General features: G+C 41.3%; 1 protein-coding gene across 2 annotated transcripts in view; it reads left to right on the top strand.

The window, feature by feature from the left end:
- FBXL7 (F-box and leucine rich repeat protein 7) overlaps nucleotides 1-22,440 on the top strand; it is a 289,554-nt gene that overhangs the window by 107,179 nt on the left and 159,935 nt on the right. The window contains exon 1 of one of the 2 annotated variants that reach the window (XM_048311571.1): nucleotides 3,306-3,879. The exons of the other annotated variant lie outside the window; for it this stretch is intronic. Coding sequence (XP_048167528.1) covers nucleotides 3,843-3,879 — 37 coding nt within the window. The 5' untranslated portion in view covers nucleotides 3,306-3,842. Of the gene's footprint in view, nucleotides 1-3,305; nucleotides 3,880-22,440 lie in introns of those variants that run through there. 2 annotated transcript variants of the gene reach the window in all.

Genomic DNA, 22,440 nt, shown 5'->3' with positions numbered 1-22,440 from the left:
TTCAAATTTCCTAGACCAAGACCTTCTTTCCTCTCTAGACTTTTTCCCCCATGTGGTTTTTTTTTTTTTGTTTGCTTGTGTGTTTTGCTTTGTTTGTTGGTTTTTTTGTTATTTTTGTTTGTTTGTTTGTTTTATTGGTTTTGTTTTTCTTTCCTTTTGGTTCTGGTCATGGTGGAATATTCCTGGGAATTATGTCATAAACTTGACAGAATGGTAACATGTCTGTCTAATGTCTTTATTCTTTACAGTGCTCCCTAAACAGTTGAATTTCCTGTCTCACAAAGCACCAGCCTATGCTGGTTTTGATAAGCAAAATTACCCCTTGGCAAAGGAAGTAATTTCAGTTGTGATGCATCAGATGTTGAATTTGGAGGGAAACTGCTATATTCCTTATCAAAGAGACTTTTTTTTTCCTGAATGATGTAAAATTATTTACATACAGCTATGTACTTGGGTCTGTGTGAGGTGATGTTTCCAGCCAGTCTAAGAAATTTCTCTCTTACATGTCAAAAAGTTTGCACAGCTTTCTAGGAGTTAGGAGTGGGATCATTTGCCTTCCTAGTCCTATGACCCATGCAGGAAAACTTTCAGGTTGTTGACTGCCATGGGATGCAGAGCACACGGTGTGACACAAGGAACCTCAGGAGTCGTTTCCAGTGGGTCCTCCCATTGCTGTATTTCAGGCTAGAATTAAGCACAGCTGTGCTGCACATGGAGCAGGGACACGTCTTGTTTTCAGCCTGCATGTGCTCTCCCACAACTGGGGACTAACGCTGCCCTGTGGTACTGGCAGGGAGGATGGTGTGGCTGGGTGTGCTGGCCCACAGCCGAGTTGGGTGGGAGGGCTGAGTGACAAAGGTAGGCTGCTGTGCTGTAGAGAGCTCTATATTTTTTTCTTTACCATCCTACTTTGCCTAGGCGAGTTCCTAGCAAGCATTTGGGGTGTGTTTTTGAAACTCGCACAAGCCACACAGCAGGAAAAGAAGTGCTTGGTTGTATGTGTTTGTTGGTAGTCTGTGGGCCCATATGTGAGCAGATATTGACCTTGCCCCACAACCATTTACTGTCTTACAGAAGGCAGACTGCTCCCCCATTCCCCTGCCCTGCCCCTGAACAGGTGACACTCTAAAAGAAAGTAGAGGATGTTAAAAGCAGACACTTGTGTCAAGACCTACCTGCTTTGGCACAGTACTAAGTTTGTTTAATATCAGTGCTTAGAAATTAACCTTTGATTACAGAAACCTATATTTTTAGACTGATTAATATTTTGTTTCAAAGGACCTAGGCTGGTCATTTGATGAGTCTGACCCCAGAAGGCACTGTTTTCTTAGAACATCACTGATTTTTGAGAATTGAAGGGTGTGTGTAGCATTGTATTGTAGTATTCAGTATTGAATCAGGACCAAAACTTTTTTACAAGGAGAAAGTTAATGATAGGTGTCCAATGGGATTAGAGCCTCATAAACATTGCCTGATTACTTGTCAGTCATCTGTGGTGCTGGTACCTATTTCAGCTTCTGGTAATTAGCCCATCTCTTAATGAAAATACACTTCTTTTTTTTTAAATTAACCCCCTCATCCCCAAATCTTCAGGTTTTAGACACCTTTTCTGTAGCTATGTCAGTGCTGATACTTATGCCTCTGCCATTTCATATGCCGTTTGTATAAGCTGACAAAGACACAATTAGCTCAGAATTATTTGTACATGCAGTAATTGTCTTGTGGGTGTTGTGACATGTTTAGGAAGACAGGCTTTTTCATACTTATGATCACAGTGTGGTGCAGGGAAAACTGCTCAACTCATGGTTTTAATCAAATCAGCGTTAAAGTGGTTTTGTCTTTTTAACAAGGACATGCTGACCTGGCTGATGGTCAGTATGAGTAAACACCAATCATAGATACTTGCAAAATATTAGTAAAGAGCTTTGAAACTAATCCTAAAAAGTCCTAGTCTCAAACATGTATTGCTTTGGGCAGCCCACTCCCCAGGCTGTGTGAGCTGCAAGCTGACAGCCCTCTTCTGGAAGTGTGGGTTCCCCTGCTCCCACACACATCCTGCAGGTTCCTGTGCAACCACATTTCAGATATGGTAACATGTACTGTGCTGCTCCCTGTGCTAACATAGGCGCCACAAGACCTCCTGCACACCTGGGGTGGGGATCCCTGCTTGTTACACCCTGCCCTGCCACCAGACAGAGAGCCAGCACCATCAGGCCAAGGCAGAGAGATACCAGCACCAAACCAGGACTGCCTGCTCCAGTGTCTCTCTCCACCTATCACAAACTTTCATCCTTCTTTTTCACTTTAAAATCTGGTTCTTTCCCAGATAGCCTTTGATAACACCCGATTACCACTTAATCTGGGTAACAGTTGCATGGAGCAAATTTAATTGATGTTTTTACCTAGCCCATTGGGGCTAGGTATCCTCTTGGGACTGGCAGTTTTTGTATTAACCTGGTCACGTGCAGTTTATCCTCACTCCCATTTGACAGCATCTCTTGTTATCCAGCCCCTTTTGCCAGGCAGAGGTGGTGTGGGCTCTCATGCAGTAGTGAGATTGAAATCCTTGCTTCCCAAACCTGTTGTTTGCATGGGCTGCACTCGGGAAAGGCACTTACCCCATTAACGACCTCCACTATCCCAGTGGTCCCAGTGGTCTTGAGAGTCTAAGAGTCTGTCTTTTAGGATTAAAGAAGCAGAAACTGTTTTTTAAGAAAGCTGAATTAAACAGAAACATCTCATCCCAAGGGATGAGATATATCCCTATGGGATACCTGAAGAACTAATTTGGGGGATGTTCAACATTTGGATATTTTTTCTTGGATGTGGCGGTAAAGGCTGGGAGTGATTCACTGGAATTGAGTGACTGTGGGAATACCATTTGCAAGGAGAAAATAGCTCGAACTCCGGAGTAGCTTCCTCCTACACACGGTGACTTTCTGTCAGCCCCTGCGAGTTGCACGGGGTCGGGGGTGCCGCGAAGGTGCAGAGCGCCTGCCCTGCCCGTCGGAGGGACACCCGGGCAGGGCCGCCCTGGGCGGGTCTCTGCGAGCAGCCCCCGCACCATCCCCGCCGGGCGCTCCCGGGTTGCTCTGTTGGGACAGCGGGGGACGCAGGGGGGCAGCGGCCGCAGGAGCCCCGTGCCGGGCGCTGTGTCTTTAAGGGCCGAGGCCGGCTCCGGGCTCCATCCTCCCTCCATCCCCATCCCCTCCCTCCCCCGGCCCGTCGGCGTTGGGCGCCGGGAGGAGGCGCCTGCCGCTAACAAAAGTCTGCGGCGGAGGCTCCCTTTCCTCCCGCCCCGGGCAACAAGTGGCTGGCGGCGGCCTCCCGGGGGAGGCGGCAGCAGCGGCCGGGCTGCGAGGAGGAGGAGGAGGAGGAGGAGGTGGAAGGCGGAGCGGCGCTGAAGCATCGGAGGAGCCGAGCGCCCGCCGCGGGGCGGTGGAGCCAGCGCCCGGAGGCCGTCCCGCCCGTCCTGCTTGTGGATTATAACTGGAGCCGCCTTCCTTGTCCTGACACCCCGGCTGGAAACCGGGGCGGGCAGGGCCCACCGATACATCGCGGTTTTGATTCTTTCACTTTTAAAGTTTTTGGGTTTTTTTGTTTTGTTTTTGTTTTTGTTTTTGTTTTTGTTTTTTTTTTGTGAGGTGGGGAAGGGAGGGTGTCGGCCACCCGAGAAGAAACGGAGGAGGTTGTAAGGTTGTAAGGCTGCTTTGGACATGTCTCCGTGAAAACTTCTGGGGGCTGTTCCCCCGCCACTGCCCCAGGGCTGCTCCCCGTCAGCCCCGCGGTAGAGATGCTGAGCGGCGGCGTGGGAAAGCGGCGACGAGCATGAAGGCGGCAGGATGGGCGCGAACAATGGCAAGCAGTACGGCAGCGAGGGTGAGCTGGGAGGGCCGCAGGAGGGGTGCTGGAACAGCGGCGGGGTCCTCCTGGCCGGGGAGGGGGTGACCGGGCGAGGGGCGCCGCGGCGGGGTCCTCCTCTCCCCGGCCGGGACGATCCCCGCCCGGATCCGCGACACAATCCTTGGGCTCCCGCTGCGCCCCTTAAAAACACCCTTAATGTTTAATGATTTTTTTCACTCGATAGGAGTTTAAGTGCTGTCTCAGCTCAGGATGTCGCGGCAGCGACGAGGCTTGCTATTCGAAGGCAGCTCGGGAGTTATGGCAGCGGAAACTTTGCTAAAAAACTTGTAGAGCGTTCTTTGTAATCCTCTTCTGCTCGTCTTTATATCCCAGGATCCTTATATTATGCACTATGGCATATGACTGCTTCCTGTCTGAACAGAAAGAAAGAAATTAACCCCGGCAATGGTTGGGGGGAGAGTTAATGTTCTCCAGCTGTTATCCATAGATTGTACTCCTGCAATTTCGCTTCAGTGAAACTTTAGTGGGTTTGGTTTTAGATAGACAGGGTCTGATTCGTTCTTGTGGAAACCTATTAGTCTCGCTGGAGTTGCATCAGGGATGAATTTCAGCTGCTTTGCTTCTGGTGTGAAGGGCTACTGGAACAGTCAGCTGGTGTTAGACAAACCAATGGCAAGTACAGAAAGTTTGTCTTCCTGCCAGCTAGTTTTAAGCTTTCTTTAACTTTTAGCTTTCTTCTATATATATTGCCCTCCAAGTATTTAGCTAACTCTGTAGGATATATGTCTTACCCTTGGCGTATTGGGCAAGCATAGAGGATCTCCACCACCCCCTTTTTTTGTTGTTGAGGGTTTGTAGGTGGAGCGAGGGAGATGATCTTGTGGTCTGCTCCATTCTTTGGGAGTCCAGACGGCAACTGCCAAAGAATACACCTCTCACATCCAAAATATGCATGAAGATTGTGTAAAGGAAAGGGGAAAGACGCCACTTCTAGAGCAGATTCTGCAGTTCCTTTCATTTACTGCCAAATGAGCTCTGCTTTCTGAAGAATTGATGAAGTCAGATGCTTTAAGCTATTCTTCCTGTTGTGGGGTTTCAGTCAATTGATAGCATTGCTAGAATAACTCCTGCATAAATGGGGTGAACCTGGAAGTTGCAATCAAAGCCTCTTTGGATCCCTCCTGAAAGGGGAAATCTTAGTTTTTCACCAGAGTTGAAAGGGTCATTGCTGATAGTTCTGGTCACTTGCAAAAAATCATGCTGCTGGGGGGTGTTTACCTCAATGACAGGAAGGCATGGATGCATGCCTGAGCTTTCTTGTGGATTCAGAGGACTGACTGCTTCAATAAATGTACAGTTTCTGGGGAGGAATGTGACTGACACTGAGTCTTTTGCAGCCCTCAGTGAAGGGAAGGAGAGCTTAACTGTTCCGGAACTACCTGATAGGCACTGTGAGGAAGAGGAGGATTAGTGCTATTAGGGTGTTCTTAATTAGTTCGTCTCTCTCCTACATTCAGAGTGGAGATTGGATCCTGGGAGTGCAGACTACATGTGGCAAAATAATCTTTGCAGTACAGACCACTACCTGTGTTGAGAAGTAGGTGGAATAGTGGTTTAAAATTAATATAAATTTTAAAAATCCCCAAACCCCATGACCAAAACTTCATCATTCGTGTGCCTCATAGATCGTGTTTCCTGGTAACTTCTAAGCGTCATCAGTTACAAAGAAACTTGGAGAAGCACTCATGCTACATTTTCCCCTGAGTGATACAGAGGAGAACAAATCTAAACCTGATAAAGGAAGGCCTTTTTTTTTTTTTTTTTTTTTCCATAAACTACTGGAGCTTTTGGTGCCTTTGACAAATGAACCACTTAATTGCTGTAAAAAGTTGCTTTTTAGTAGGATGTGATTGTGCTCCCGGGTGGAGGGGTAACACCAATTGCTGTGTACTTTAAAAGCAACCTGAATATTTGTTTGGAAGTTCATGGAGTGGTGCCTGTGGTACACAGTTTTCAGCCTGTTGGGCTTTGTAGGCAGATGCTGTTACCATGGTGTGTCATTTTAGGGGTGGAGAAAAGTACCTTAGCTTAGCTGAGCTTCTTGAATGCTGTTTTCCCATTTGCTGCTTGCTGATATCTTAGGTGAGATTTCAGGAAGACAACTGCAAATGATTTTTAAAATGACTGGGTTTTTTCACATAGCCTTCCTTCCTTTCTTCTGTGGAACTGCAGAACTTAGTGAATTTGCCCAAATTGGTTCTCATCTCAATATTGAACAGATACATTAGGGCAAGGATAATTCTTGCTCAAGGTACCACTTCTAAAATAGAGAGCTATTATGACCAGGAAATCTGGTGTTGCATGGACTGCTACATTGTTACACTTATCATTAATACACTTATTTTAAAATTCACATCAGTGCTGTGTATGTAATAATCTCAGGCAGCTAAGTGTTTGTGACTGACCACATAAACTGCATTGGGTTGCATTTATTTAGTTGGTTGGCCAAGGCTTTATTGCATGTGATTTTATTGGAAGCTACAATTGTCATGTTAAGATGCACAGGACAGTTGGATGTTTGAGGAGTCTAAATTAGTATCGAGTTTGGTGAATAATTGACAGTGCCTTTGAATGTATTTGTTTTCCATTAATTTAATTTTCTAAGGCTAAAACTTGCTCTGAATGAAGCTTAAATGTAAATAAAATTGCTTATCTGAAAAATCATGCCATGCAGATGGGATATGAATGCAACACTCATTTAAAAATTTGTAACATAATAATACATAAACAAAACTTTGTTTACAGGAATTTACCTATTTTAAAATGTCAACTATTAAATACAAGTTTACTTTTCTAAGTTTTCATTTGGACTTTTAAAATGATTTTTATAAGGGTGATTATTCCTGGAAATCTGTTTACCTGAAAAATATGTGGAGGTTGAGATTTCAGGCTTGTTGTAGTATGCTGTAGATCCAGACTGAAGTGTTAAAGTTTGGAAGGAGTCTTTCTGAATGTGTTTCAGCAGTTGTGTTTGAACAGTGCTGTTGATGATAATAGATAATAATAGATCACTGGAGCAAGAAATCCACTTTATCATGGAGCAGAACTTGTAGAGTTTTTGCCTATGCAGTGGAATCATCAGTTACCTTAGCAAGAGTCTTACTGCTGTCTTTCACGTTCTTGCCATGGGGATAAATCATTCTTCTTTCTCTCACTTATTTAGCTCTTTGCTTGTTTTTAAATAAGAGGAGGCCTTGTGTCTGATAGTGGATGGAGCAGTCTTTTGTTGTAGAAGCTACCAAAAGTCAGGTGTATTTAAGGACCTCTCTTAAAATGTAATGCTGTGGCAGCTGACCAAACAAGACCCTACTCATCATCACAGATGAGTGGACTGAATCGAAGGATGTTGCCCTTTAGCTATTGCCAAGTTGATCAGACACCTTGGCAGTGTTTCCTTGTACTTTGCTGCATGCTGTGCTGTAATGTTTCTGCCCAGAAAAACCTTCTGTGCTGGGCACGAGGCTGGGTGGGTGCTGACTGTAGTGCCAGCTGTTGGCATGGGACTTTTGGGAAAAGGCTGACTGGATGCTGTCCCTCTTACCACCTGAGACAGTTTCCCATCCTCATGGGAAGGACTTTAAAACTGCAGGCTTCTGTAACATCAGGAAATTGGCTTTGTGATATGAGTTGGAGGAATAATCTCCTTTCTTATGTATGAAAGGAACCTGTGACATTGGGGTGAAATAGTGCTTTGCAAAATAACTAACTTTTCAACATGTCTTCCTCACAAGTGACTTCCTCATTAAACTGAGACCATTAACTGAGACCAGTCAAATTTGAGAAGAGCTAAATAATGGTACAGAATTTTGACAATACCGGTATTCAGACCATACGAAGGAATGTCTTTTTAATAAGTCAACTGTCCAGAATCCTGCAGTTGTGGATAAAACTTTCTTTGGGCATCTCCTGCACTTTCTCCTTCTAGAAGCTGGTCTAGAGAGGATTGGTGACAATGAGCAGCAGCTCCAGTTGGTCAGCTAAAATGTATCATGAAAGACTTGATGCAACACAGGAACCTGGTGCTGTAGAGAACAGAGGATGGCAGGGGAAAAATAGATGAAACTGTGGGAGAAATAGATGAAGTAGCAGCTCAGAGAAGGAAATCAACATCCTTTCTGAATCATAAGCCTTGTTGACAAACTTTTCTTTCTGAATCTGAATATTTAATTTGGCAAGATTTTAATGCAAACTCTTTAGGAATAACTTTCACTCAGTTCTTAGTTTGAAAATGTTCCTTCTCCAAACTTTTACTTGTGGTGTTTTCTGTTCACAAACCACTTGGAGGGAGAATTCCTGTGTAGATCCCAGTGTTCTGCTAAAGTAAGCACCAATACAGAAACCTGCCTTTGTCATGAGATACTGTTGCTATGCAGCACAGGCAACACGGTTCCACAAAGGTGGCTTTAATTATGATGTGTGACCTGGTATACAGTAGCTAAAACTCTCTATGAATTGCCAGCCTGTAGCACCATGGAGCAATGGTCAGTCTGTGTTCATTTAGGAGTATGATACCCTCTCAAATCTCTCCCTTCAGCTGGAGAGCATGGTTAAGGTCTGCATTATAGACCCAGACTTTCAGACTTGTCCTTTTTCTGGAAGGTGCTGTTGGGCACTAACTCCTTGTGAATGCTGCCTTTCATTTCAAACTAGATCTCTGCTAGTTCAGTGATGCCAGGTGTTCTGACACACCTGATGTCGTGTATGGAAATTTTTTTAATCCAAAAGTTCTGGCATTCAGGACCTATAGATTTTTGCATATGTTAGAATTTGTTTCTGCAAAAAGTGTTGCTGGATTTACTTCACATGCAGTGCTTACGTCAGCTGTGAAAAACAGTATACCATGATAGTCTTGCACTATTTTGTTTATGAGTTGAATCATAATCATTTATCAATTATTTATATTGGTGGTTAGAATCTGTGAAGCCTCACAGGAAATCTTAATGAGGGTAAATGGGTGGGAATGGTAATAAATGAGCTTTTCCTACATTATTTAATTACAAAAGTGTGACACCCCCTTGAGGTATCTTCCCTGTGTACTGCATCTTTAGCAGCAAGGGCAGTTTTTCATCCTGGTATTTGTTTTTTTTTCTATCCCATGAGTTTCCCATGGTCAAGTGAAGAATCCCATCTAGTTGGGTGCCAAAATGCTCCTAAGCTGTGCATTTTTTCCTCACTTTGTTTTGATGTCTGAGTTGCATTTACACAGTACTATTTGAGCTATTAAACATGAAGTTTAGTATATCACACTTAGCACCATCTTACTTTACTGTTCTGATATTTTCTCAAGTGATCTGCTGAGACAAAATATCTCTCTGCTCTGATAGAAGTATTTTTTTGGGTTTTGGGGTGTTTGTTGTTTTGGTTTTTTGTTTGTGTTTGTTTGGTTTTTTGGGGGGTTTTATGTTTTTTTTTTTTTTTTTAAACCTTAACAACCTCCATGGGACTACTGTAAATATTATGGTGCTAATCAATGGTGCTTTTTGTGTGCACACTTGCTTACGTGGTTGTATTCTGCTTTTTGGTACTTGTCCAGTGTCGGTTCTTGCATTTTACCTTTGGCTGGATTTCATGCTGCTCCCTTCAGAGAGATGAGACTTGCCTCTTAACAGCAAAGCTGGGGTTGGAAGTAGGGCAATATTCTAAATGTCAATCCTTCAACCGGTGTTGTTTTTTTTTAAAAGTGAATTTGCAGTCTGACAGTGGCCAACTGCTGTTAACCAAAAGTAATCTTCAAAAATGCTGCTTATGATGCTCATTTTTTAAGTAACTGTCTGCTGAGCAATTCAAAATGATTGTGTGTGTGTGTGTTTACTCAGTTTGTCTCCAAAAAGTAAATTTGCTCTAAGCTCAGTGCTTATGTTGCATGTTGCTGTCTAGATCACATGGCAGGGGCCGGAGGAGGGTCGGGCACAGCACTTAAGTGAGCTGCTGTGCTGCTGTCAGTTTCTCATAAAACAGAATTTTCTTTTCTAAAAAAAATGAATAGCCTGTGTGTGGTTCAAGCATGTGTGTTTATACACATACACACACAGAGCTACAGATTTGTAGGAGATTTAGGCTTTAAAAAGTTGCTAATTTTATTGATAGCTTTTTAGAAAGTAACTTACTGACTAACATCCATCCTATTTCATAAAATGTTATTGTTTCATAAAAGGCTTCTTGGGGAAGGAGGGGGTCACTTTTTATTTTATTATTTTTTTTTAATAGATATTAGCTAACTAGCTGTACTCTAGGGAGTTATCTTTGACTTGGTAGCTTTGCATGGTGCAAGATTAACTGAATGCTCTTCCATACATTTAAAAAAAATAAATGGTTACCTGTGTTCCAGTCCGAGGCCTGAATAAACTTTGAAGCTGGGGATGCATGACATGGAAATCTTCCAGCAGACCTGTTTCAGCTATTGTAGTAGGAGTCCAGGACTTGCACATCCTTGTCCTTCTTTTACCCACTCCCCAAAGGCATGGAAGGAGATGAGACTGCTTTGGAAACTTCTCTAAACTGAATTTGAATATCCTTCTACCAGACTGAGCTTCATAAAATCCAAACTGAAGTTGATACTATATCATTCCTTGTGAGGGGGAAGAAATAAAAATCTACATGTATTCAGAACTGGGTGAGTGGTTTTAAGTCAAAACCGCTAACCCCAAAAAACTCCTCAGTGAACTTAGTTTTCTGGTGGTTTCAGTCCTCGGCCACTTCTGGATTCCTTACTTCTGTGAACAATTCCTAACTAGGAGTTGGTTTGCTCCTTCGTGTGTCTTGTTTGTGTTAGGAAAGTGACTGGCAGAAGTAAGTGGATGACATTTGAAGGCTGAAATGCACAAGTGGTTTATTTCTGCTCTTCATTTTATAGTTAGCTATGCCCTATTTTTTAATACAGGACATGTGCTTTGCTAAATTAGGACAACTATTTAATTAAGGAGTAGAGACCTTAAAAAGCTGGAAAACAGGTGGTGGGCTGCCAGTAAAATCTGTTCCTTCTTGATAAGAAGAAGAAATATGCAACACTTTCCATGTGTATAGATGTGCAGTTTGTGATTGGATAGATGAGCTGCGGGACTTTGTTATTCAAGTAGCATGTAATAACAGGTATTTAAGAAGAAGGTTCCTACCCTGTGCCAATATCCAAACTCAACAAAAATAATTTGTTGGCAAAATAGACTCTTCACCCTATGCACTTTTGTGACCTCTGCCTTAAACAAGTAAATGGGGAAAAACTGTTGTCTTTTGGGGATTTTTTTACCCTTTTTTACCCTTCTTGGAGTAAAGTGAGCAACAGGAATCTCTCTTTCATGCCCATGTTTTGAATCAGGAAATTCCTGTCTGCAATACATAATTTTGTCAAATCAAGATCTGAAGTCACGTGGCACTTTTCTTTCTCAGGGATTTGTGTACAAATGTGTATAATAGCTGCAGTAATGCTCTACTGAAGTCTTTCCAAGCAGCGTAGTAGCTTGGAGGAAGGTGTTTTAATACTCTTTTCAGTAAATCTATTTTAAAAATTATCTTCCTCAATTTCGTCTTTTGTTCCTGTGAAAAGAAAACCAAATGAAATTCGCAGATGACATTATAAAATGCGCAGTTATGAGGTTGGCTGTCTTTTTGTTCTGAGCTTTCTTTTAAGAAAGAAAGAGAAGTCCAAAAACCCTGGCATAACATCAATGATAGTTAACTAGGAAGAGCCTCTTTTGATCGAGAGTCACACGACCTTGTTTCACAGTAAAAGGAGCATTTGTATCGAGTCTAGTTGTCACATGACAATTGTAATCTTGTCAGTTCGTGGGGAGTCCAGACTTTGTTTGTGTGACTGCATGCTTTGTGGAGCAGCACGCCATCTATTCAAGGCGCAGATACTTTGTTGCCAGATTGCACACAATCCTCCTTCTGTGTAAATGGCTGCACAGAGAAGAGAAACTTTGACATTTTTCTTAAATTGTGTAATAATTACTTAGGGTAATTTTGCTTAAATCCTATCCTTGAGAGATAGTAATGCTATTGTGGGAGCTGATGAAGACGAAGTGCACTTATTTGAGAGTTTCTTATGGTGCTCATGGCTCTTGTATTGTTTTGTCTCTGTCACAATGATGGCAGTACTTGATCTTGTTCGTCACTGGAGGGCAAGGCGAAAGGCAACAGCTGGTCACCAACAGACGTACCCAACAGATGTTTTTGGGGTTTTCCTGTAGTACCGAGTAAAACATATTTCTATTCCAGTTTTTCATTTGCCTTTTCTTTGACACTTTATAAGGAAGTTGCTTGTGGCGTCAACATGGAATCATGGCGTAGTTTGGATTGGAAGGGACCTTTTAAATGTCATCTAGTTCAATCCCCCTGCAATGAGCTTCAGGTTGCTCACAGCCCCTTCCAACCTGACCGTTTATGTTTCCAGGGATGAGTTATCCAACACCTCACTGTACAACTTGTTTCAGTGTTTCACCACCCTATTGTAAAATAATTTTTCCTTGTATCTGGTCTAAATCTTTTAGTTTAAAACCAATACCCCTTGTGCTGTTGCAACAGGTCTAGTAGAAATCTGTCCCTATCTTATAAGCCCTCTTTAAGTATTGAAAGTTTGCAATAAGGTCTTAAAGGAGTCTTCTCTTCTCCAGGCTGAACAACCCCAACTTTCCCCGCCTGTCCTCATGGAAGGTGTGCTCCAGCACCCTGACATTTCTGTGGTCCTTCTCTGGACTTGTTCCACGTCTTTCCTGTGCTATGGTCTCCAGCACTGGACGCAGCACTCCAAGTGTGGTCTTGCATAACCTTTTTAAAATAAGGTTGTGGAAACAATAAGCTATTGCTGGTTTATGTGGTGAAAATTGTTGATATACAACTTGAGCTTTTAGAATTTTTGAAACTTCAGAATATACTAAAAGAAGTATAAAAAGAGTCTTGTAGCAGGAGGATTTCAATTCCAGTTAACTGCCACCCCTGCTAGCATTAAGTTGAAGCTAACTCTATGCTCCTATATGTCAAGAATATCTGTGGCTGACCTTCCTCCTCAGGCTCACGTATGAGTGTACTCTTTTGTACAAGCAGGCCAACAAGCCTGAAGGTCCTCATCTGTTTTTAGCATGGGTTCTCTTATTCCAGAGCCTCTAGTTGTGGATTTTTTTCTTGTTTTGGAATACTAGACTGCCAGTGGAGATCTGTACAGACACTAAAATTACATTACAACATTTTCCAATCAACTCTTGGACATATTTTAATGTCTGTAGAACCTGAAGTACACAAACCCAAAGATTGGAAGTGACACCTCTGGAGATCTCTAATCCAACCTGCTTCTCAAAATGAAGCCAACTAGAGCAGGTTGCACAGAATATTGTGCTGTCAGATTTTTTAGCACCTCCAAAGATGCAGATATTACAATGCCCCTGAGAAGCCTGTTCCAGTGCTTGGTCACCTGTAGGTTTTAAAAGAAGAAAAAAATGCTTTAATGTTTAAATGGAAATCTTTGTATTTCAATTTGTGACTGTTCCCTCTTGTCTCTTCACTGGCTGTCACTGAGAAGATTCTGTCTTCTTTACTCCCTCTCCTTTCCAGGTATTTATACACAGTGATAAGATTCTGTCTGAGTCCCCTCTTCCCCAGAGTAAGGTGTCCTAGCTCTTTAAGTAACTTTCTGCCTGGCAGATTTCTCAGTTTTCAGTTTTGTCTCACTGTCCACTTAGCTAGTCTGTGCTTCATCCATTTGTCTGTGAAGGTGCTATGGAAAACAAAAGTTGGGAAGTCTTGCTGAAGTCAGGATAAACCACTTGTGTACTCCCCTAGTTCACCGAGCCAGTTGTTTCCTTATTAATGTCTATCAGGTTGGCCTAGCCTGGCTTCCACTTATAAATCCCTGATAATGACTTCCCATTACCTTCTTGGCTTGGAAATGTTTTCCAGCAAGCTCTGTCACTTTTCCTGGGTTGAGGTGAGGCTGACCAGCCTGTGGCTCCCTAGATTGTCCTCCAAGCTGTTCTAGAGACAGGGGTGTGTTTTGCTTTTGTCCAGCTCTGGGGAGCTCCTGATCGCCATGACCTGTCTGCAGTAACTGGGGGACCTTGCCATGACATTGGCCAGATCACACAGCCATTACCAGTGCACTCCATTAGGTCTCATGGATTTGTGTCTGTCCAGTTTGGTTAAATATTCCCTAGCTTGATCCTCCTGTACTTCTACTGGTTGCTTATGTTTAAGAAAAGCTACTACCAGGCTTTCAGAAGCAATAGAGTTCAGCTGTAGCAAGTTCTGGCAAGTGTGAAGGCTGTATTACAGTAGTTGAGTATTAAACAGTACTCTGTAAACATGTGTCTACAGCTGGTTTGGAGTTTTTCAGCTGTAATTTATTTTTACCTTATATTATAAATGGTAAAAATGGTATTCACTTCCACTGGATAAAGAAATTCACGCTTTCTCAATGACTACACTTTCTCTTGGCAGAGAACAGATAAAATAGAAGAATCCTCCTAAGAGTTGTGGTGGTAGAATCTGGCTGTGTTTTTTTGTTGCTGTTTCTGGCAGCAGCAATGGTATGTACTTTTCATAAAAGCTTCTTCAGTGGAATTTTGCTTGTTTCAGGAGGAACAGCTAGCCATAATAGCATTTTTTTTAAGATTAAGATTGTTACTTTAATTAATAAAGTTGTATTAATAATCTTAAGAAGAAATCACTTCTGCCATATTCAAGTTGATGTAGCCGTGACTGGTAAAAATACTTGACAGTAATCCTTATTCTACTGGTGTAAAGGTTTGCTTCTTTTCACATATTCTAGGATTGAATCAAAGAGGGTTTAAATCCCCCATTTAAGTTATGGAAGGTTAATGTTCTAGTTTCAAATAAATGGCTTACTTTTCATATGTGAAATAATGAAATATGATTGTCTTAAGTTTTCTTCTGAAAGCAATCACTGATTGCTGTCATCACCAGGTGACATGGTTAATTTTAATCCTCTAAAGTGTTAGTAGATGCTTCTCAATGTAGTGTCTTCTATTTAAAACCAAAAGTTATGTACAATACAATTCTGGGTATTGCTATGTCTGATGCTAGTTGGCAGTTGAATTTGCATTTTGATTTTAGTACCAAAAAGCTACCTCTAGGGTAATTCACCTGTTAATGTTGTCTATTCCTTGAACATTTGTTCTGTGTGGGAGAGGGGGTAACTTTCTAGAAAGGTGAAAGGTTAAATGTTCTGTGGCATCAGAACTAAAGCCGCAGTGCATGAATTAAAAAGTTCTAATGTTAGATTTTAGGGGTGACTTTTTGAAACTGTTTTTCTTTCCGTTTGTATGTATAGACTAGACAGCATAGTCCAGTCTAAAGTTTTCTTTGGCACTCAATTAGGCATGAGCAGAATATTTCGCTTATGTCTTCATTTCTCTTGGGAAATTATTGCTCTTTACTCCCCTGTGGGTGTACCTTTTGTTGCTCTGCATGATTGTCTTTACGGAAAAACACGAATGCTTGTGGTGAGTATTTATTTCTCTTGCCAGGAACTAGTGGAACAAAGGTGAATGTGAGACTTCCTCTCCCTCAAACAATTACTAATTTTTCCTGTTTTAAATCTGGTTTTAGAAGGCTCCATGTGAGAGCCTTTCTTGTATCTGAGAAATAATCCAACTGTGAATTGGCTTACAGTTTATCAAGAGGTAGCACAGAAATTGTGAATAAGGGGAAGGGCTAGTTTCTCTTTAGTTGTACAGGAATTTATTGATTCAAATATTGTTTTGATTTAGGTCTTTGATAATGGTGTAATTTGCTTCTCATCATGAAAGTAAATAGTATGGCAAGCTGTATTTGTCTCTCCAAGAGCTGAACTGTGATGACTGCCCAGCATCTTTAAAATGGTACATGTTTCCATAGCGTCAGGTAATGAAGTGGATTTGAACAACCTTACCGCTTACCTTTTTTTTGAGCACAGGAGTTGGCAGCAGAAGTAGGACACAGTGAATGTTGCAGACCTGTTCCTTTATGGGTTTCCTGCTTTCATTTTGCCAGGCCTCATTTTCTACAGAAAACAAATTCTTGCCCTCCTGTGGATAAGATCTCCTGACCTTACCCTTGCCTTGTCTGTCACTGAAGTGTAGGGTTTCTTCATTAAGTCCCTACATGAGCAAAAACATTCCTAGAAAGTGAAGTTTAGCTTCCCCAGGATTAGAATCTAAACCAGAATCAGTCTAGTCAGACACAGGAGCCTTTCACACAGCAGTTGGCTGTCAGTGGTTGTGTGGTTTGTCCGTTTGTGCCTTTTAAGCACTGATTAATCCTACCCATGTTTTCCTCAATTTTCCTCGTAACTGAGGTATCGGCACTTGACTGAAAGGAATGTGGTAGGTAGGACACAGAGCCTGGGCTTTTTGTTAAGTGGGTCATATTGGTAACAGCCTTGTTACTAATGCTAGCCATCCATGGTTTTGAGAAAATATAAGACAAATTTTGAAGGATTCTGTAGATTTAGGAGGTATTTTTGAGCCAAGGCCAGGTCTCTAACTATGCTCTTGGGAGAAGAGGGATTGTCACACCATCTTGCTTTAGCCCTGTAGATGCTGGCTAGTGGGTGTTAAGTGTGAACGAAATCACTGTAAAATCAGTAGAACTTACTCTTCTAAGTTTTTCTTTTAGTTGAAAAGAATTGATATCTACCAAGGGTGGAAAGTGGTGGTACATGGGTCCTGGTCAGCCCTGTGAGGAGATCCCTCATGTCTGCTGGCTCATACCCAAAAGGAGCTGTTTTGTTCTTCATGAGTTCTTCATCATGCCTGGTGAAGTCTTGAAGTGGATGGCATTCTCCAGAGACAATGACCACGTTGTCATATAAAAGCTCTCCCTAATGAATAGGATAGATCGAGCTCACCTGTTGGAATGTAGTAATCTAGGCTTCATGAGAGATGCTGCTTTGTGCAGCCAGGTAAGGAAGGGCAGGGTAGAGAAGATGTCACTGAAGTTCCTCAGCCTTTCACACAAATCCTTAACTAGTAGGCAACCTGACCACACTTAAACAAGTGTGATATGTTTTCTTTTCACTTTTACATGAAAAATCTACTTTTGCTTTTTGTGGTTTTAACCTGTAGCACTATGAGAGGTGCAGGATGAGCAATGCAAGACCTCAAGGGCAAATGGAAAGAATTCTTGGGGTTTTCATTGATTTCTAATCCCCTTTGGTTTAGAATGCTCTCCAAATACAGTGTGATGGTGCAATGCTGCTCTGTGATACTTTTGCAGTCAGCTTTTTCCGAGTGTTCCACAAGCCCTTTGCAATTTCTTCCATCTCTGTAGAGTTTTACCTTTCCACAGGAGTAAAAGATATGCATAGTTTCTTCTTCATAGTTCTTGCAGGTGCTGTATTTCACCTGCTTGAGGTTTCACCTCTTTGAGGTTCTTTGGTGTTCTATGAAAAACCTTGTTATGAGCAAGAAGTGCTGCTATCCCTTATCCAAACATATGAGGATGGAAGTGTGTTGCCAATACAGATTATTGCTACTTGAATAAAGTAGGGGGTGCAGGTGATTCGGGGACTTGTCTTTAGCTGGTAGCAGTGGATGTCAGAACTAAGAATAAAATTGCTCCACCTCCTCTCCCTCACTTAACAAATCCTAGGTACTCTAGGCTGATTTGAAGATGAAGATTGCTTCTTACCAGCATTTATTTAATTGTAACAACATGTGCTCTTCCAGTGTGAGGATTTTTGTGTAAAACTTTCTTTTCTGTAGACTTGACCACAGGAGGTTTCAGGAAAAAAAACCCCAGTGTAAATTCAATTACATATTCTAGTCTTGAGTCTTACAGCTGAAAGTACAAAGAGGTGGAGCTGCAGTGAAAAGGTGTTTTTTTCCTGGACCGTACAAGAGATGTTCAGCAGGTACCCAGTAGAAACTTTGCTTAAATTAAAAAAGTGAATGAATGCTCTAGGGATAATAGGCTAATCTGCGTTACTAGTGAATCATCTCGTGAGCTAGATGTTCCTAGTGGTGTGTTTTGGGGTGATAGGAAATGGTGGAAGAATAATGAATTACATGAAGTGTTCTCTGCTATTCTCTTCTACAGTAATAGCAAAATTGAGTTTGCTTCAGTTTTGAGAAAAGATCCTTATCTTGTGGTGTAGCTGAGCCTCTTTGCTTTGGAACAAGAGCTACTGGTTTTTAAAAAGGGATTTTTTTTTTAATAAGGACTTAATTTTTTTTTAAATCCTCCTTCATGATGAAGCCATGAAAAGTTAAAAGAAAAAATCTTAATATGCTAATTGTTGTATGTTGGCTTTGCATTTGTCTGCCAGACAGCTGAAGTCCTGTGTTAGTGATACCCAGACTGCACACAAGTAATACAGCTTTGCAGAAATCAAAAATGTGTGATGAGAATGAAATGAAAAATCCATGATGCAAAAATGAAAAATGTATGATGAACAACTTGAAGAACAAAATTCTTTAGGGAAGTAGCCTTAATTTTGGCTTCTGAACATATATTGGAGATGTTGTATATTCATACTACATAGTGTTGTTAATACTTTGGCTTTTTATTTACCTGTGTAGTGCATCTTTTAAAAAAAAATGGCTTTCACAACTCTCTTTGAGCCTCTAAGTTCTTCTTAATATATGAGCTAGATTAATGGAATTTCTAGAATTTTAAGCCCTAGAATTCCAATAAGAATCCTCAAAGAGTTTTCTAATCTGGTTCTGGTGAAATGAATTTGAACAGTTAAGGCTAAGAATATGATTTTCAGTTTTGTGTGACCAGCATTGACTTTTGTGATCTAAAAAGGATGGCTTATTTCTGAAATATTTCATTTAAGGAATTGAACTGTATTTTTGTTACTTTTTTATTTAAAATGCAATATTCAGATAAGGAAAATGTACTGTTATGCCTTTAGAAAAAGATGCAAAAAACCAAGCACAAGTAATGCAAGAATGAAATGTGTTAAGGAGATTGGAAACCAGACCATTGTACTTTCCTTGAGACTGTCTTGCCACATTAGTTATACAGGAAAGTCATTAAATCCTGGCTATCTTATGAAATGCATCAGCTGAGCCCTGATAATTCTGGTTGCCAGCAGACCAGAAATCAGCTAATTGCATTTTTTATAAACAATTTACCATAACACAAATGCTTTATGTCAATATATATTAATGTAGTGCATTGACCTGACCCAGTGAAATGTGACAACCTTACCCTTCAACAGGGCTATGCCCTCTGGAAAGGTGGTGAATTAAAATTCTTTTATTGATGTAATGTGTTCTTAGTTTGCTGCTTGCCTGCTGCAATAAGCTGGGTATTCCCCTAGGATTTTTTTGGTGGAATGTTCTGTGGTGGAGGAGACAGGGATGCTGCATCTGAGCAGTGGCAGAGTAACTCTTCTAATGTGGAGCTGTGCAGTCACAGCTTTGATGAACTTTATCAGATTTGTTGCTGTCTTCCATTTACTGAAGGACTGACTTTCTCTTGAGCAATAGGTAAAAAGAAGTACAGTGGCTTAATATTCCTGTTTGGCAATAGTCCAAGACATCTCAAGGGCCTGGCATATCAGGTGATCCTTCTGTGCTTGCCAACGAAGTTGGAAAGAGTATCACTTGGTTTTTTTTGTTTTGTTTTTTTTCTTGAAGATTAACTCTTTACATGAGACATAAGAAAACTTCTCTAAAGATATAGCATCAGTTGTGAACAGTGAATGGATAACTCTCCCTATCTGATGTTTTGTCATTGCTTTGCCACTTACATAAGGATTTATTCTGAAGGGTAATGGATTTATGATTTGGTAACACCGTATGGATAGATAACACCATTTAGATAAGTGGCACAAAGGCTTTCAAAAGTATTTTAAAGGGAGTTTGCCACTTGAATTACTTCCTGTGGTATCTTGCTGTGTAAACTACTATGAAGCTCTGTGACCATGTTGGAAACAATTAAGGATAGGTAAGAAAGGAGGTTTGAATGAAGTTAAAAACAGAACAGGTAAGGAATCCATCCAGAAGTTGCGAAAGGAATTTGCTTGTAATTTTGGGTCAAATCTGGAATTGCTCTTCAAGAGCTGCCTCTCAAATTGTTTCTCTGTGGCTGAAAGCAAACTCCAGTCTAAGATTAGTCTGGCTTCACCTTAGTGTGTTCTGAGAGATGCACATCTGTTGTCTCTGATTCTCTGATCCTGAGATGCTTACAGTCAGTAAATCCAGTTGCCTACTGCCCTCTTCTAAAATCTGACAACAGTTTCTCATAGTTTGGTAACTGTATGCAAAGCCAGTAAAGCCTTGGGTGTGCTCCCATGTGCAGATGGTTGGTTGGTGGCAACTGCTGCTTGACTCTGTGCAGCTCAGGTAGTACTCTTCCTGCATTGGTGTCATTCAGACTGGCCAGAAGTTTTTAACATCCTGAAGAATTTTCCATTACACCTCCTAATCACTTTTGAGTAAATTATGAAGTGGCTAAGAGGTTATTCTTTTGCTTAATGGCACAGTTATCTCTTGAGATGAGTATTTCTTTTCTGCTCTGTTGTTTTGAAAAGTGTGGGAGAGAGCGTACTGCAAGTACTTGTGTTGTTTTGAAAATGCTTCTTGGGATCCAGACAAAATGCAATGTCTGGAATATTTCTGTTTATTGTCTGCGAGAGGCACAGGAAATAGGAAAGGCCAACTAAATTATAGCAGCCAGCAAACTCCTCTGAAGCAAAGGAAAATTTAGGGGTGACAGAACTGGGCCTTGTTGCCCACTGGGTCTGTGTTGCACATTCCTCATAAATCTAATGACAGAACTGGATCAAGCCTCCTTCATTCTAGAACAGCAGAAGGGAAATGAAGAGTTTCAGAGCCAGCTTATCAACTAGGAAAGGGAGAAACATTTACTTCTCTCCCCCTAAATCTCCATAATCTGTAGGTGAGTTCTCAACAAGGTACCAGAGCTGCAGGAAAACTTGTAGGCAGAATTTTCTCCCACCTTCTCTTAGAATAAATGGTCATTATTTTCTTTTGCTAGTTAGAGTTGCAGATGAAAGTGGAGGATGCTAAGGACTGTTATTCTGTCTAAGTGAGAAAATTGATGTAAAATCCTCTACTGTCTCAACTAATTGGGAATCTACAGTCTTGGCAAAAGTTCTCCGATGTTGCTGTAAAGATAAGCGACCTACCAAGTTTATAAGTCCTCTCACCTCAAGGCAAAGTTGTTTGCATTTTCAGTTTTCTGTTTTTTTGAAGCCTAAGCTGTCCAGTTTTTAGGTTAAATAGATGTGTGAAAAAAAATTAAATCTGGGAATCTGGCCATAGTAAACAAACTAGAATTGCTGTTTCTTTGAATGTTTAATGACAGTAAGATAAATTGTTGTGAGGAACTTTATGCCTCATTCATAGCAAAGTACTACCTTTATCTTAAAATGTTGTTTGCACATGTGTAATGTAAAAATGCTCTTTAGACTTGAACATGTTTATTTTTGGTTGATGCTAAACTTAAATGGTGATTGATTCCTTGGGATTCATTGGCCTGCTTTCTGCTAACCCAAGACATGTCCTTGACCTGTGAGAGTGTGCTGCTGTGGGACTGCTTGCCTTCCTTTGTAACGTGGCACCTGAGGGTTTGTCCTTCAGAGCAGTATGTTTTTGTATGGGTTCTCATTGGAAAGGGACTCTTCATATCATGCTGTTGTATTTATGTCATGGAGTTAAATCCTAATGCTCTGCTTTTATCCTGAGAAATGTTGTGCATTGTTTGTGTAGGTGATGATCATCACTCCAGGCTGACGGCCCAGGGTTTGCACAGTATGTGTGTCCCCCATTATTTAAATTAAAATCTCTATGGCAGTTGTCAGCAGTGGCAGAAGTAGGAATTGGAAGAAAAGGGCCGTATGGGCAAGATCTCTTTCTCTAAAAACAGTCCTGGGAGTACCTTTGTGTAGAGCCTAAAATACATGAACTGGCTGAAGTGAGACCGCTGTAGCCTGGTGTCCTGTCCTTTGCAGTGACCCTTTGTGACTTATGAACAAAGAATAGTTTAATGGCGTCATGTGAAGAGTTAATAGACAGAACCTGTAGAAGTGTGACTGGTATCTGAAGCAAGAATGAGAGATAAGTGTGTGCTCTTTTCTTGTTAGGTCTTCACTACTCCTTATTTGAAATACTGCAATTCTCTTGGCTACAGTAGTCAGTAGAAGTGAAAAGCTGCAGTCGTATTTTGTGTTTATAAATTAAATCCTGCAAATTGTGATCATTCATCACTATAGTTTAGCTAAAAACATTTGTTTCTGACACCTTGTGGTTGAGCCTCAGAGCAGCAGCAATATAACAAGTTTCATTAGAGAGAAAGAGAGTCTGTTTTTTCCTTGCTGTTTAGTCACAAAATGGCCTGGGTTAGAAGGGACCTCAAAGATCATCTAGGTCCAACCCCCTGCCATGGACAGCGACATCTTTCACTAGACCAGATTGCTCACAGCTCCATCTAACCTGTCCTTGAACACTTCCAGGGATGAGACATCCACAACTTCTCTGGGCGACCTCACCACCCACACAGGAAAGAATTTCTTCCTAATATCTAACCTAAACCTACTCTCAGTCTGAAACCATT

This window comes from Corvus hawaiiensis, chromosome 1 (genome assembly GCF_020740725.1).
Source record: "Corvus hawaiiensis isolate bCorHaw1 chromosome 1, bCorHaw1.pri.cur, whole genome shotgun sequence".
In the NCBI taxonomy this organism is placed as follows: Eukaryota; Metazoa; Chordata; class Aves; order Passeriformes; family Corvidae; genus Corvus; species Corvus hawaiiensis.
Note: the sequence above shows the minus strand (reverse complement) of the source record. Positions and strands in the feature narration are given on the sequence as shown.